The following is a 15,766-nucleotide window of genomic DNA, read 5'->3' on the forward strand; positions in this document are numbered from 1 at the left end:
ACATCTCTATGTCACACTTGATCTAGATGTGATAGCTTTTGCGTGCAAACATCTATCTCTGTATATGTTTTCATACGTTTGCATTCAAAATATCAGTCGAATAGGTGTGTGTAAGGCCATCTTTTTCGTTGTATTAAAAACTTGTACAATTTCGTACAAAATGTTCAAAAAAAAAAAAAAAGAAAAATAGCAATTTGTGGGAAAATTATGTGGATGGGGCATAAATCGTGAGGCAATTGAGTGCCGGGCAAACAAGTACCCATAACTGTTGGGAAAAATGTTACCCAATTAAGTTGTTTATATCGAAATTGTAATATATCCTCTTCCTGGTTTCGGTTTGTTATGGTCGTAAACTGTGAATGCTGTGTTATAAACACTGTTATATGTTTATAATATGACCCAATTACATTGCAAATGATAAGGTCTTTTATTCCGCAAGGTATGATAAATTTTTCTTTTACTTTCCTTGCCACCCAGTTGCCCAGCCAACTCTCAATATTAAATGTAACACCCAGTTTCCATGTAATAGTGGGTGAGTCTATTACCATAGATTCGGATTCCATGGGATTCCTAAGAATTCCTTATTAGAAAATCTCAATAATACTTCGCCCTACCCTAAAATTGTTTTAAGATAACGAAACACTTACAATATTGGTCCTTGCTCAGTATTTGCACTCTCAATCACTCAACCGCAGACCGTATTGTTTTTAAAACTACAAAAATAGTAGAGAATCCCGTACAAATATCCGGTCCGTAACATTTGATCAACCGTATTCAGTTTGACTTGTTGTCAACATCAGATATGCGCTCCACTATGCACTGTAGCAACGCAGGGGAAAAATCAGATTTGCAAAATCGAATTCCCTAGTTTTCTACGGTTGCCTGCCTAGGTTGCCTACGCTTCGGTCTAGATTTACCGTGGTATATTCAAACTGCCTCGTTGGTAGAATTTTCGTAAACTTGATAGCCAAAAATAGCCATGGTGAGATGAAAAAAAAATGGGATTTCAGTTTTCAATTTTTTGCGTATAGAAAGGTATCACATGAAATTAACACGGAGTGTAGATAGATAGTCAGACTTAGGTCCTTGTTACCGTCAATAACTGGCTAAAACTCCGTATTACTTGCGGATTCGTATTTTAAATGGCGAAAAGTGGGTGTAATTATTTCATGTCAAATCATTTATTCCAATTAAACCATAAATACTTAGGTACTTTTGAAACTTCAACAAAAACGAAATAAACGATAGTTTGTCAGTCTATCCGTCAGTGACGCTGGGAGCTCGTTTTAGGGTATTTTTGAAATCTGCTGTTTACTTAGAGGGATAAACGTTCTGATAGTCATGTACCATGTTACTGTAGACGCAGAACTTACACAGCTTGTGGCTAAATCAATCAGATGCATGGTGAGGTAGCATTAACTCGACTAATTGACTAATGCACCCTGCAGGCGATAGATTTGCACGCACCTGTGTTATCGGCCTAATTTAACGCTCCAACCACCAGCCAATTAGCAAAGCCATACATTTTTAAAATCGCTGATTGGACAACAGCTTTGTTGAAAAACTTTTAAGCCGCGTTGTACGTAGGTTTGATTGCTGACATATTTTTTGTAGGTACTGCTTTTTGTTCTATATTTTTGGCCTACCATTTTTCTGGTTCGTTACGGTTTGCACTGACTTGATGGACTGCAACGGAGTTTGGTAAATTATAAACCTATCCGATGGAAACCATAATGATATACCATCATAGAGGGACGGAGCTATACAACCTTCATAGCTCCGTCCCTCTCGCACTGCTCAGTGATCGACCATTCTGACACAATTGTAATAGCAGACTAAGGCCCCAGGTCTCTTGTCTCCATCGGTGTACCAGCTACCTTAGAGCCTAAGGTAATGGCTATGTAAGCGACGATGGCGAAGAATAGTTGCTCGTCTAGTTCGTTCTGACAAATAGGTATTGCGTTGATAATGCTAACAAAATATTTTGAATCCTAGAATATTGTTGATGAACTCTGTGTATAGTGATAGCAAAATATTTCACAGAGCTGTCAGTTCTATGTGCAGTGTGGAAAATTTGAATCCCAAATAACTGAAATCCCACTGAAACGTATTCACAGAATTTGCTCTGTTCAATACTAATTCCTAAATACTTTGGTCAACGTATGATAATACAATGCTTATTAATCCTTATTGAACTAGAATTCTAGATAAATTAGAATCTAATAGACAAAAAAAAAATCAAGTAGAAAATTATTCTCTTTATGTCTCGAGTATCTCATAATTTTTGTATGACCAAATATAATAAAACACCAATCCTACTATATACAGCGAGTAACAAAATACCCATATACATCAAGAAGCACTGAAGAATACAGGTTGTATAGAATATCACACACTACAGGGGTCACTCGCTAATATTACGAAATATTTCTTATGTAAATCTGATCGCTTAGTACCTGTATCTATCTAATTTTGATGTTCGGTTTCTGGAAATTGATGTATTGGAAAAATTTATAACTTCTTTCCATGAAAACATATGTTTAAAAAACCCTTCCCGTATCGTTTGTTATGTTATCTAGTAACAGTGCACTTGATATATATACCCCTTTTTGTTACACCGTGTATAGGTAGAATACTTGGGAAGTTTAAACATTACACGATTCATAATTCTCATTTTACTACAATATTCTCAAAATGTGTTCAATTCCTGAAAGATATAGTGTACATTAGGGAAAATATATCGTAGGCCTCATAAGATAAATGCCATTTTGCTGTAATAAAATGACTTTGTACTATGAATTATTTGTTACGAAGATAAATGGGTCTAGGTCGGAAAACTGTTTCAGTCTTGGCTTATCTTATCACACGATACTGGAATTTGAGCTTCGCAAATAAGGGGTTCATATAGGTCTTACAATTATTAGAAATTGCCTAAATTTCTACTAAATTTCAGTAGACTTTGCGCCCTATTTGTAACATATGACTGGTCTTAGGGTTTGTGTAGACGAGCGACTTTTGACCTTAAAATTATTGTATTTAAAATTAAAATTTCTGGAATACGTAGTACTTTGGTAATAAGATCACTCTTTTCCTAATAAAATTATGATTTTGTTTATACAAAAATATAAATTGTTGAATAAAATATACGATGATGAAACGTTTTATGAAGATTACTGCTTTGTTTTGAGACAAAATGTAGTCTCTAGAACTACTGTTAGCTTGAGTAAATCGACTCGAGTGACTGTTAAAAATAACAGAATGTCTAACGATGTAATTTTCAAGTATATAGATAAATATAATTAAAATATAATTTGACAAGGATTTGTTTGAACAGCTATCTTAAAGAGTATATTGTATAAGTTTATAAATAATTTAAGTACAAATAAGATGTACTTGATTAATATTTTTTTAGATATTAAGTAGACGAGTATCAATTATTATTGCTTTGATGCTCTATATTGTATTGATAACTTTTTTGAATTTACAAAATGTGTATTTGAAAATAGCATTTGTCGTGCAATAGTGCGTTGATACAATGTTTTGCGATGAGCAACCGACAAGCAACTTAGTTGTCGATACCAGATACAATTAGTTGCTCGACTGCTTGACTTTAGTTTTAAAATAATATAAAATATATTTTTACATGCTTCTGTCAGATTAATATTGTTGTAATATGTAAAAAAAGATGTTGATGCTTTTATAAAATTCTGAATAACTTCTTCATTAAAATTTTCCATTCGCAATAGATATATGGACTATGCTGAAGTCAAATTAAGGATTCGGTAAAGTTAAATGTTATCCAAAACTGTGTATAACATAAGTACTTCATTAAATTCTTAATCCAATGTACGTAAGGTCCAGTTTCACTTGTATTTTGTTATTAAAATCTTAACGTTATAGATAATTCTTTTAGTAACTTAGCTATGTACACCTAACATTAATAAAAGTATTAATCGAAAGTCTTAAAATATTAAAAATCAGTCTGTTAAAATATTTAACTTACACAATTAATATTTAGTTCGTAAAAATTATATTAATAAGATTTCTTTTATCGTTTTAATATCAGTGTTTACTTACGAAAAACTTTACTTGATTCTATTAAAATGAGGGCTATCGTACCCGTCTCTAGAGGAAAGTAAGGGTGGGTTCATATCTGACGGAACATGCGTCGCGTATTATCGGTCGCGTAACGGTAGAACAGACAAATGTATAGAAAAACACTTGATCATTCACACCCAACCGATGATACGTTAGTACAACCGATGATACGCTCGTTGTATTTTACGTCAGATATGAACCGACCGAGCTTTTGGCCACTATGGGCGAATACGTACTTATACAGTAGTACCATCGATAGCCCTCATTATATCTTGAAAGACTTTATAACTTTCTTTGTCTAGTATCAAACCTGCAGCTTTATGTTTCTAATCAATATTTGTTTTTTTTTTTACTCTAGATAAGCGAAGACAGCCCCCCAGAGACAGTAGACCCCGGCAACGCGGGACAGTACACGGGCAACGCGTCGGGTTGCGCGACACACGCGCCACAGTCGCTCCACTGCCTAGGTTTGTGCCTATTCATCATCATGTTAATGTCAGCGGCCGACGCGTTGCGTATACAAACAAATTCCTTGAGTTCTCAACGCAGACAGCCCCGTAGAGTAAGTAAGCGCGATTGTGAACTAACTGCTAGCATAAGGTTAGAGTTAAGCTGCGGAGGAACTCGGCCGCCTCGCGCGCCCTGCTTGCGACGCCTAACACCAACCTCTGCGACCGCACTGGGCCCCTAGTACTCGTCGCGCCTAAGGCATTGTGATTTTAGTTAAATTTACCGGGTTTATATATAAGTACAAGCTGTTATTATTGATATGTTTGTTTTTAAGTTACAATTATGCTGTCCGATCACAATGTGGAGTCACGCCCGTCGCACTGATTTTTTCTGGCTTTAATTTTCAACTCGTCTCGACTTCAACGGCAATAGTACAAGAGGATAAAACTAGAAGACTTGGCATAACCGACAGCTATTTCAGATGGTAATATAACTCGAAATAATATTTAAACAAGGCTTTGGAGGCTAGTTCTAAGAGGACATAGAACCACAGTACTTGCACTATAGCATAGGAGTAATAAAATAAATCAAAGGCAGCTAGCTATACATAGGCAGCTTTGACAGCATTCATGCTAGCTAAGGAGGAGGCGGGGCGCGTGAGAGAACGAACCTCCTCACGCCCCAGCCGTCGCGAGAGACACTCCGGGCGTCGGGGATCGCGTGACGATCTCCGGCCACCGTAAGTGCGGGCCTGCGGACGGCGAGCAAGGGTAGTTCGCCGCCCGACCAGAACCAGACCCGTGCGTGCGGCGCGTCGCGTTCCGCGCGCGCCTCAAAGAGCCATCAGACCACCACAGATGGGGCCCAATAGGGCTGATGCCTAATCCGGAGCTGCGGACAACCTAGCGGGTTTACCGGGGCTCCGGCTCGAAAGCAGGAGTAGGAACGGGGTGGTTTTTAGTCAGTAAGAGTCTGACCCCCTCTCGCCTCGCCCAAGGCGAGAGACGTCATTGGATGATTTTCCCCCTCAAAAAAAAAAAAAAAGCTTTGACAGCATTGGACGTTGAATTCATTGGAAATTCCGTAATACTCTTGGTCTATTAGTTTAGTCCAAATCCTTGTAGGTTTCACAGATTACTTGTACAATAATATGTATTCAGTTGGCGTTTACTAATTAATATAGATAGAAGCGGTTTAATTTATTACCGAAACCGCATCTGATTTTGCGGGCTCGAATTTAGATGATACACAAACTGTGTTTGTGTCTCGATTTCCGTCCTTCTCTCGAATGATAATTTCATTCTGAATTATGATTACAATACGTAGTTTCAATGTGTTCTATAATTTTTAACGCATTGAATTATTGTTACAAGAACACATACTTGGAAGACTAACTGTACTTAGGCCAAGACCGATGTGAGATGTTTATGAACAAATCACAAGGATAGATAAATTAAAAAATCACGGTTTACTCACGTTCTTTAATAGAGAAACGCTCTACTACTTTCGAGTCATAAAGGGACTCTTCATTATCGATCTTGGTTTAAGTAAAAGCAGACATCGTATTCCATAGACTCGATTTAGAATCAGCAACCGTACCTGTCAACTCGATATTTTTCCTTATTTAATCTTTGTTCCAAATATTTTGGAACGAATGATACGAGTACCTAGGTAGCTTCTTTATGAAACATTTAAGGCAACTATGAATTTTATTTCTTACAACATAGAGTTGATTTTAAAGCCAGACTAGATCGGTGTGCTGAAGGCCATACAAACTTATAATAGAAATTGTTTACCAATAGTTAGCTAATTATGCCGCGTTTCGTACCTAGATTTCGTACTTAAGATTTACGTACGTACTGTTCATTAAGGGTATATATTGTACTAGTTAAGTAATATATATCATGTTATTATGTAAAGTTCAGATGTTATAACCGATTTTGCGTTGATATTCAGAAATTAGCATCTAAAATGTTTGCTTTAAAAGAAAATATAAGGACTATTGGATTTTTTCTATAAGTTAAAACTGTAATTTATTAAACAATCATATCAAAAACGATTAATTTTACATCTGAACTTCACTTAATAGCATTTAATTGAAGAAATAATATGTCTATATGACAAGACACACATCTATGTCGCACGGACAGTCGAAATGAAATACTTGTAACTATAAATTCACTAGGAATTGTAAGTAAATGTTCATTTGTATAAACCATCAAAATTAATTGGCAAAAAAGATATTAATGAAGAACTAGCGAACAAGTGCAATTACGTATAATAATGTTTAAATTACGATAATATCAAGATGACAACGTCCATTTTTCACGAGTAATTGCATTGTGGGATGTGTGAGTGAATATTATGTAAAGTTCTCTAATTCAATAACTTTGTATGTAAGAACTAACTTAAGCCAAAATTACGTACTTATTTTTACAACGTGACCAATTATTTGATTTAGTGTGGTTTTCCACCAGAGATGTGCTATGCTACGTTGCTATGGAAGCGTATGGCTTCCACCAATCATATTCATAGGCACTGCTGGAAACGAACTCAGCTAAGCTATGTTTTTATATGGAAAGATGCGTGCTGTAAATGGGTTCCCTACTATCGATACATCGCATACTCGAGCTGCGCATCTTCCTTGCACAGCTACATAGCTTAGTATCAGTGGAAACGGTCACATAGTTTCACAGCTTTGCTATTATATCTTCGTAGCATAGCATCTCTGGTGGAAAAGCACCCATATTTCGATATTGATTTTTAAAGTTTTATTTTTATCATTTATGTGGCTACAATCATGTAGGCTTGTTCTTAAATCATGCTAGATTCCTATTAAAGATTTATTTTGACTAAAAACGTGTAAAATTACGTTAAAAATGATACCAAATGTTAGCGCATTTACTATAACTATCTCTTCAAGTGTGTAAAACATAAATTATTTATTAATGAATCTATTTAGATATTATAATAATTAATAAACAAAAAAAATAATAGAATAAAATTTGTTTTAGTATAAAAATCGTATGATTTATTTACGGCATCGTTTTGGCGATATTTTTCATTGATTTGCAATTTATGAACATTTGCAGCTTCTAGCAGCTATATTTTGTGTTATATCGCATATGTTGCTATGGAAAAATCGCCTTTACGTGTGTTTGAACAGGATACATATCTGTTATAATAAGTTTCACGGTTATATTGTCCTTATTATGAGCAGCGTGTTTATCGTAGCATTATACTGTCACGTTGCCAATCACGTCAGGATAATAATTACACGTCGTCATAATGGTTTGATTTAACGTTCTATTTAATTATATTATTAGTTGAAAGAGAAGTGTTTTGCTTTATTACATGTACATACATATAGACAGACATGTATAGATTGTTTTCATTTGTTATAAGCACAATCATATTGTATTATCCCTGCATAATATTACATAATAATGCTTATATACCTAACTTACAATATTATTAACTTAAAAATAAAATAATACTTTCTTCGGACTTAATACGAATGTGTTTTACGTTCAATAAGATAGAAACGTTACCTACCACGTTCGGCGCTCTGATTGGCCAGCTCTAGTGAACTAACCAATCAGAGTGCTGAACGCGGTCTTGTTTCGATTTCGTTAAACGTAAAACAAAGTCGTACTAAGATCTTTGATAACGATGTTTTAAGAACGTAAAGACAGAAAAATACTTTTTTTTTAGATCTTTGTTTGTTCTTTAAAAGTAAGTGACATCTTTATTTAATTAGAATATTTAACAAATGAATGCTACGATAAACACAAGCCAACTAAATATAGTCTTCATGCATATGGACGTAATTTGTAGGGTTAACATAATTGCATATTGTGGTTGTGATCATAGCGAAGATTGCCAATCCATATAGCATAGAACAATATAATAATAATTGTAAATAATAAGTAGGTATGTATCGATATAAAAATGGATTAAAAAAATTTGGAGACTTGTACAAATTTGCTCACAAAAAAACTGTAAATTGAAAACGACTGAACGTTCATGGTTTCTCATCGACTGGTAGTAAAATTATCGTAATTATAATGTAATACATAAGTATCTACAATACTTCTTCATAATCACATCTTACTACTTCATTTTCTACCAACATAACAGGTGAAAGTAACTTGTGAATGTCCTTCGATGGAACTCGAATCATTGCAAAGCCTCATTTTTTATAATAGCTGTGTAATATGTAAAATTGTTCACGGATTACGATGATAAGTAGCAAGCCGAATGAACTGTATCTATTAATGTAAATGTTGAAGCATAATTTGTATATATTGAATCTAATGTGAACGGGAAATAATAAAAACAATCTTTTATTACAAAATATACTCAGGTTTTCATTTTATATAAGATTTTGTTATAGTATCTTGTCTCTGATAGAATTAAGCAGTTAGTCGCATTCACGAGAAAACAAACTGTGTTTCATTAGTTTTATATTTTTTTGTTTATTATTATTTTATTACATTTTGTTTAGTGCATGTTCGCTTCGCTTAGACTAAGCTTGCTTTGATCACCGCGGACCACGCTTTATTTTAGTGTCAATTTAATTTCGCACTAAGTACTTCTTAGCACCTTTTTGTTTTTTAATTTCTTCTCACCATTCACTCATTACGTCACTTGAAAACTAAACTTTATTTTCTATCTGATTTCATTTAATTTTGTGCACGTCTTTGCATGTCTCTTCTACTGTTTAACATTGGTTTGTTTTCGTAAAATGTTTCGACAATAATGTATGTACTTACTATGAACAAAATTATTTGAGATCAGTGACAAGATTCTATGTACCTTTCCTAAGTTTCCAAAACTTGCTTCCCTATCTGTGAACTGACATCGATACTCGCTCGGACGCGCATCAGCATCATTTGGCAAGAGAACGCAAGCTGCATGGACGCTGGAAAGGTGCTGGGTGGTGAAGGACTGTCGCTCTGTTATTTCGTGTAATTAAATATCTTTGTTCTCTTTCTTCCACTAGAGTGCGCGAAGGGCTTGCATTTGTACTCCGGTCGATGCTACAAACGTTGTCCCGATGGTACGTATGCCAGTGAGATTACAATGGAGAGGAGCTCAAGAAGACGTAATCTAACTTATTTTTCCGAGGGAACGGTAATGAAAAGACAGGACAGTGGCGCCCCCCAGCAGACGGCTTTGGAAGCTTTAGATATGGAGCCAGCATCTAACGAGAGCGCGTCTAAGCCCCCTCTCACGTGCCTTCCGTGTCATTACACATGCGCCACATGCGTGGGCCCTCACAACAATCAATGTTTGTCATGTTTAGACGACGCTCAACTCTTCAATTTAACCGACACCGAACCGAAATACTACTGTTACCCAAACACGGTATTGTCGAAAATAAAGGACGCTGATTGGCATTACAGAGTCAACGTTGCTCTTGTTGTTGTCTTGTTTGTAGTCAGCTCTGCCTGTTTGTACTTCCTGCTGTCGTGTGTCACGAAGAGATATTGTTGCGGCGGTTATTACAAACCAAATATAGTGTATAAAACATTGGCTGTAGATGACAAACTGCAGAGTGCAGTGGAGATTGAAGAAGAGATTCATAAGGCTTTAAAGGATTATAGTGAGAGCGAATCAGAGGATGACTTGAATTTATAGCAATTGTTAACATTCCAACCGAAGTATTACGAACTTATCGATCAAGTGACCGATAGTGACTAGGAGATTAGGTACAGACCAGATGCAGGGCTCGTGTTGTGATATTTATCATTCATTTGTCACAATGTTTAATGTTAGATCGTAATCGAGTATTAGTATTAGTTTAATGAGATTTTTAATTCGTACAAAACGTTTTGAGTTTATTTTGAAATTATTCCAAAGAGCTGTAACAAACTCTTGAACTTCATATTTTTGTCTATTTTTTCTATATTTTCGGGGATTTTCCTTTTCGTAGTACTTTATTAGATCGGTAATTGGTTTTTATATGTCTTACTTTTGTAACTTTCTTTTCTTATTCTTAATTTAGGTTATGAAGTATAATAATAAAATAGGAGTATTAAAGAACATTCCATTTGAAAATGAGACATTCGTGGTCGTTGAAATTACACTTAATCCCCATAGCTTTTGGCCACTGGGGGTTCTTTTATTATTTCTAAAAGGGACTTACTCACCCTCTTTGAACATGGCGCTATATTTCTATTTGCTCAAAATTCTTCTCATTTCGTTTTTTTAATGCTTTTTTTTAGATTGTAAGATTTGAGATTCACTCAAAGAGACTCAAAAGTAATTATAGTTTTGATAGTTAGTTAGTGATAATCGATATAGATATAAGAGTTGCATAATAATAGCTTAGGATTACTTGCTCAAGATGCCATTCTTGTTTGTATGTTTGTGCCAAACACTCGGTAGTTGGTGCAGTGTAAATATTTTTTGTATATGTAAATAAATGAGTTCCTATTTTCATTTACTGTTTTATTAAAATGGTTTTTCAGCGTTTTTGTTTAACATAATGCATGTGCAACGGGTTGTGTAATGAGTTAACGCGATGTATGACTTGAGTGAGTATGAAAATGTAATTAGGGTTTAAATTGCATTTTGTGGTAAAATAAATGGCTACAGATTTTTAAAAAGAAGAGAAAGATATTTTGTGTTGATATAGAAATGGGTCTTTGATATAAATATTTTCTAAATAAGAAAAGGATAAATAAATATATCTGACAGGTAATTTAGATATACATGCATAGAGAAAAATTATCTAAACAACATAATGTCTACACTTTTTTTGGGAGGAAAATCATCCAATGACTTCTCCCGCCTTTAGTGAGGCGAGAGTGTTAGACTCTTACTGAGTAAAAACCACCCCGTTCCTACTTCTGTTCTTCGAGTCGGAGTTCCAGCAATCCGTCAGGTCTACACTCTACAGTCAATAAAATAATGGCATTATTTTCAAACACCAATTTTATAGGCGAAATAGTTTCACAGATTGACAGCTGCCAATTATAGCGTACTATGCTTATCATATACAGAATGTAAACGGCACGCTCCCACACGCCGCAAATAGGCGAAGGTAAAAATCAAGCTTTACTTAAAAAAATTAAGAATTAAATGTTTATTTTATATAATCGAATGCTTAAGGCTTAAATGGCATTAATAACACGAAAACAAAAACGATTGAAGTTATAAAAACAAAAAAGTAGCGTTTTTCGAGAGGAATTCTTTCACACCCATGTTTACACCCACTACTATTGAATTATCTTACATCTCTAACAAAAGTTGGCGATAACCAATATTTACACAGCACTTATATCAGCAACTTTGGAAATAACAAAGAACAGATGATGTATTCTTATGGACCCACTAGTAACTCCCGCCCTTTATTAGAGATCCCTCGAAATAAACGTGTCCATGGGACGATCAATAAAGCTAATGTATTGGGTAATATAAGCCCTCTTGGATGTGGCAACAGCAGGCTACTTCATGTGTAGAGGCGATACATAGGGGTGGTACAATGTCACTTCTAGAGTACTCGAAACAAATGTTTGTAGTAGTGTACGGTAAGTGTGTACAACGCACAAAAATAAATACAGCACACATTGCAGAAAAAATATTATAAATATGATAAAAAATTCTGTGATGTATATAAATCATTTAATATATAAGACAGAATTACTACTCTAAAGTTAGGTACTTTAAATAATTTAACATACATCACAGAATTACTCTGTAAAACAGGTTGGTATCGCAGATATGTGGCTTTTGACACTAAACAGGTTGACTTATTAATTATTTTTTGCAGCATATCTCCCTTGAAGTTAAGTTTAAAATATTTAGTTAAGCGTTTTTTTCTTTTAAAACTCTGCACAGAGAGGAGTGGAAGGAGAGTAGAGACGGCTTTACCAAGCAGTGCGACGATCACGGTTAAAAATAAAATAAATCGCTTTCTGATATGAAAAAAAAAATACTATACACTAAGATTGCCTCCTGTGTTGTGGGTGCGTTTACAAATATACAAGTTCATATACACATGACACTCAGACCCGAAACTAAAACAACAGCAAATAATTACATTAACTCCTTGTGTTAAATTAAATCACATAGAAGAATAATTATGATTTTGTTGCATCGACCGTTACTTACATTAATACATTTTTCGTGAAAAACCTTACCAATTCAAAGTGCTCTTCTAGCACACAAAAGTATATCAACGTTATAACCCCTAGTAGTCACAAGGTGACTCGAGATTGATCCGAAAATACCAATAATTACATAGAGGGGAGAAAAAAATAAATGTCTTTCTTCCCCTCACGTATCGGCTATGCTCAACACTTGTGCATCGATTCCCCATCACCCAAGTTCAATATTACTTCTATTGTCATCGGCATTACCGAGAAATTTGTCGTTTCATTTAATTCGATTGTGTTAGCAAAATAAATTCAATGTCACGCCTGATTTTCAAGGTTTTCGGTTTGTTATTGAGCATTGTGTATTGACCCTGCAAGCACACTCAGATAAGTATTCATTATATCTTCTTAAAAAATTGCGGGGGCAATAACATCCATTGTCTTATGCTGATTTGGGCGAGGCGAGAGGGAATGTCAGTCTCTTACTGATTAAATCCCACCTCGTTCCTACTCCTGCTTTTTGAGACAAAGTCATAGTTACCCGTCAGGCAGTCCGCAGCACCGGAAAATTTAAAGCTACAAGGAAAATTCCTTAAGGTAACAATATCCGGTGCATTCCAGGCTAAGAAAATATCTCTATTAAAAGATGGAAATACCTATCATCAAAGAAGAAGCAAAATGGTAGGTAACAAGATTTTTTCTCTCACAAAACGGAGCCCAGAGCGACCGAGTCAGTAGACTAAGTAATAGTAGTTAAAATTCTAATCAGTTTTAAATACCACCAAATACGCTTGGAAATACGAGAGTCAATCAATCACATAAAGGTATGTAGGTAAGCTTATTTCGTAACTATCCAAAAACTTGTATTAAATTAAACAGGGGAAATGAACCCCATCTCCTCAAGCACACGTGCAGAGAAGTCACGTTTGCACCCTCTATACACCGAGGCAGTCATTAAAACAAAAATAAAAGAAACCCGCAAACCGCCCGTTTCTTTAGTTCTCTTTTAATGTTGTGAAATTTACAAACTTCCCCAACTTTCTCGAACTTAATTTCGATCTAATGAGCCTTAATTTTCCTTTCAGAAGTTCCAAACTTTTTTTTGTATCAAAAAGCATTTGTAGCATCGCTAATTGGATCCCATCTTTATGGGAAATGATAAGGGAAATGTATTGGAAGCAAAAACCTGCAAACGGTTGTATCGACACGTAATGTAGAAGATATAATTAGATCGGATCTCTCCACGTCATTTCCGCATCATTTAGTACCGATAAATCGAATGAGGATCGGTTTCAAAGATCCCTCGCGTTCTAAAAACGTGTCAGCCGGGTGACCTATTTTTTGTCACATAAAATCGTACTAGTCTTTGGTCGTAGTTTTATATTTCTTTGGTTGAGTGACGAGGCCTTTGGGTTTGATTCTATTATTGGGGGATTTGGTTAGGATATTATCGATAGTAGCTTGGAGTTCAAGGTTACGACCTTTGTTCAGTTTTTTTTTTATAGCTACAACAGCGCATGTAAGTATGATACCTAAGTTTAATTCTACTTTAGTGTATTCTATTTAAGGTTTCATGAGCTCCTACTTGTCATTACCTACCTCGATCAGCGTATCGTACTAACATTATAAAATGTGCAAGCTTATTTTTTATCGACGAAATCACGCTGAGACTACTGGACGAATTTTGGTATACATCTAGGTTAGATGATTTGGGTGATACATCAACAGAAACAGCTTATAAATGCCCACTGCTGGCCAAAAGTCTCGCACGGAGAAGGTTTGAGTATTAATCACCACGCTTGCTCAATGCAGATTGGGTGACAGACCACTCTTCAACCCACAGGGACGCAGCCGAAACCGAAGGCAGAAGCTATACCCACAATACATTTAATTGTCTCATTTAGCCAACTATAAATTAACTTCTAAAGTATACATTCTTAGCTACAATAAAGATTATTACAGCAAACACGTTAAAGCATCACAGCAATGTCAACATGTATCACATCTTACTCAGTGTTAATGTTAACACGTCGTAAAGTGTGTGTGTCCACTCCACTACCCCTGCTGAGTCATAAAACAGACCATGTGAACGGATCTTAAAGCCTTTTTATTCAGTCGGAGGCTTTTACGCGTTTTATAGACTTCCACTGGACGACTGGGGATAATAAATGAGTGAGCCTATCTTTTGGCAATGACGTATTTTCGAAAAAACATTACTGTTTATATGTCAAGAGGTTTTACGTTACATGGTATGACGTCACGCTTGATCCCTAACTGTCTGAAATGCACATTGATGAGACTGACATACGCTGTGCGTTATAAAAGTCCCTAAAAATTCATAACAATTAAAAAATGCACATTTTTTGAGGTACTCACACTTTCTACCAGGTTTTATTACCATTACCATGTAATAAAAGCGTACCTGTTGCCATATATCAGGTACGATTTCAATTCCTGTGCTGTACTGAGAGTTTCTGAAAATCTGAAAAAAAAACTTCATAAGACTTTGCTCGACTTGAGAATCAAATCTGAAACCGTTTGCTCGGTGAACCGACGAGTTGGATATCATTACCCTTAAAACAAAAACAACTTAATAATATAATAACAGTTACATCGAGGTTTCTCTCAACCAATAAATAACAACGGAGATCGTATTGGAATATCATTTCGATCAAAAGCTTTTGTTCGTTGACAATTCAATATTCATTTGTTTCGACCGACATGAAAATTCTATTGTTTGGTGTACGCCATTAATGTGATTATTTCGACATAATATTTTGCATGGAATAGCGGAATTGTTGGTATCTAGGTACCTTATGTAATGAGATACTCTACGTTATACATTCCTATTCCTATGTAAGTACCTTTATGGTTTTGTTTTGTCGAAACAATGCAGTCGATATTCTATTCTTTGTATTTAGCATAACATTATCGTGTATTTTGTTTTGGTTTTCATGAATACAACGTTGTAAGTATGTAAGATGAGATAAATATGTTTTTTGCAAGTACTGTTTTAAGTAGATAAAGTATCTGAGAAAACTATGCAGTAGTGGTTTTAAGAATGGGCCGGCTCGGCGGGAGTGATACCACGCCTCCCAGAAAACCGACGTGCA

The 15,766-nt window shown here is 35.3% G+C and overlaps 1 protein-coding gene across 5 annotated transcripts in view; it reads left to right on the plus strand.

Moving 5' to 3' along the window:
* LOC118273819 (furin-like protease 1) overlaps positions 1–10,995 on the plus strand; it is a 187,109-nt gene extending 176,114 nt beyond the window's left edge. For all 5 annotated transcript variants that reach the window (XM_050705223.1, XM_050705235.1, XM_050705228.1 and 2 more), the window contains 2 exons: positions 4,457–4,565; positions 9,554–10,995. In XM_050705223.1, coding sequence (XP_050561180.1) covers positions 4,457–4,565; positions 9,554–10,191 — 747 coding nt within the window. In that variant the 3' untranslated portion in view covers positions 10,192–10,995. The remainder of the gene's footprint in view (positions 1–4,456; positions 4,566–9,553) is intronic.
* Positions 10,996–15,766: the final 4,771 nt, after the last annotated feature.

Source organism: Spodoptera frugiperda, chromosome 3, assembly GCF_023101765.2.
Source record: "Spodoptera frugiperda isolate SF20-4 chromosome 3, AGI-APGP_CSIRO_Sfru_2.0, whole genome shotgun sequence".
Lineage (NCBI taxonomy): Eukaryota > Metazoa > Arthropoda > Insecta > Lepidoptera > Noctuidae > Spodoptera > Spodoptera frugiperda.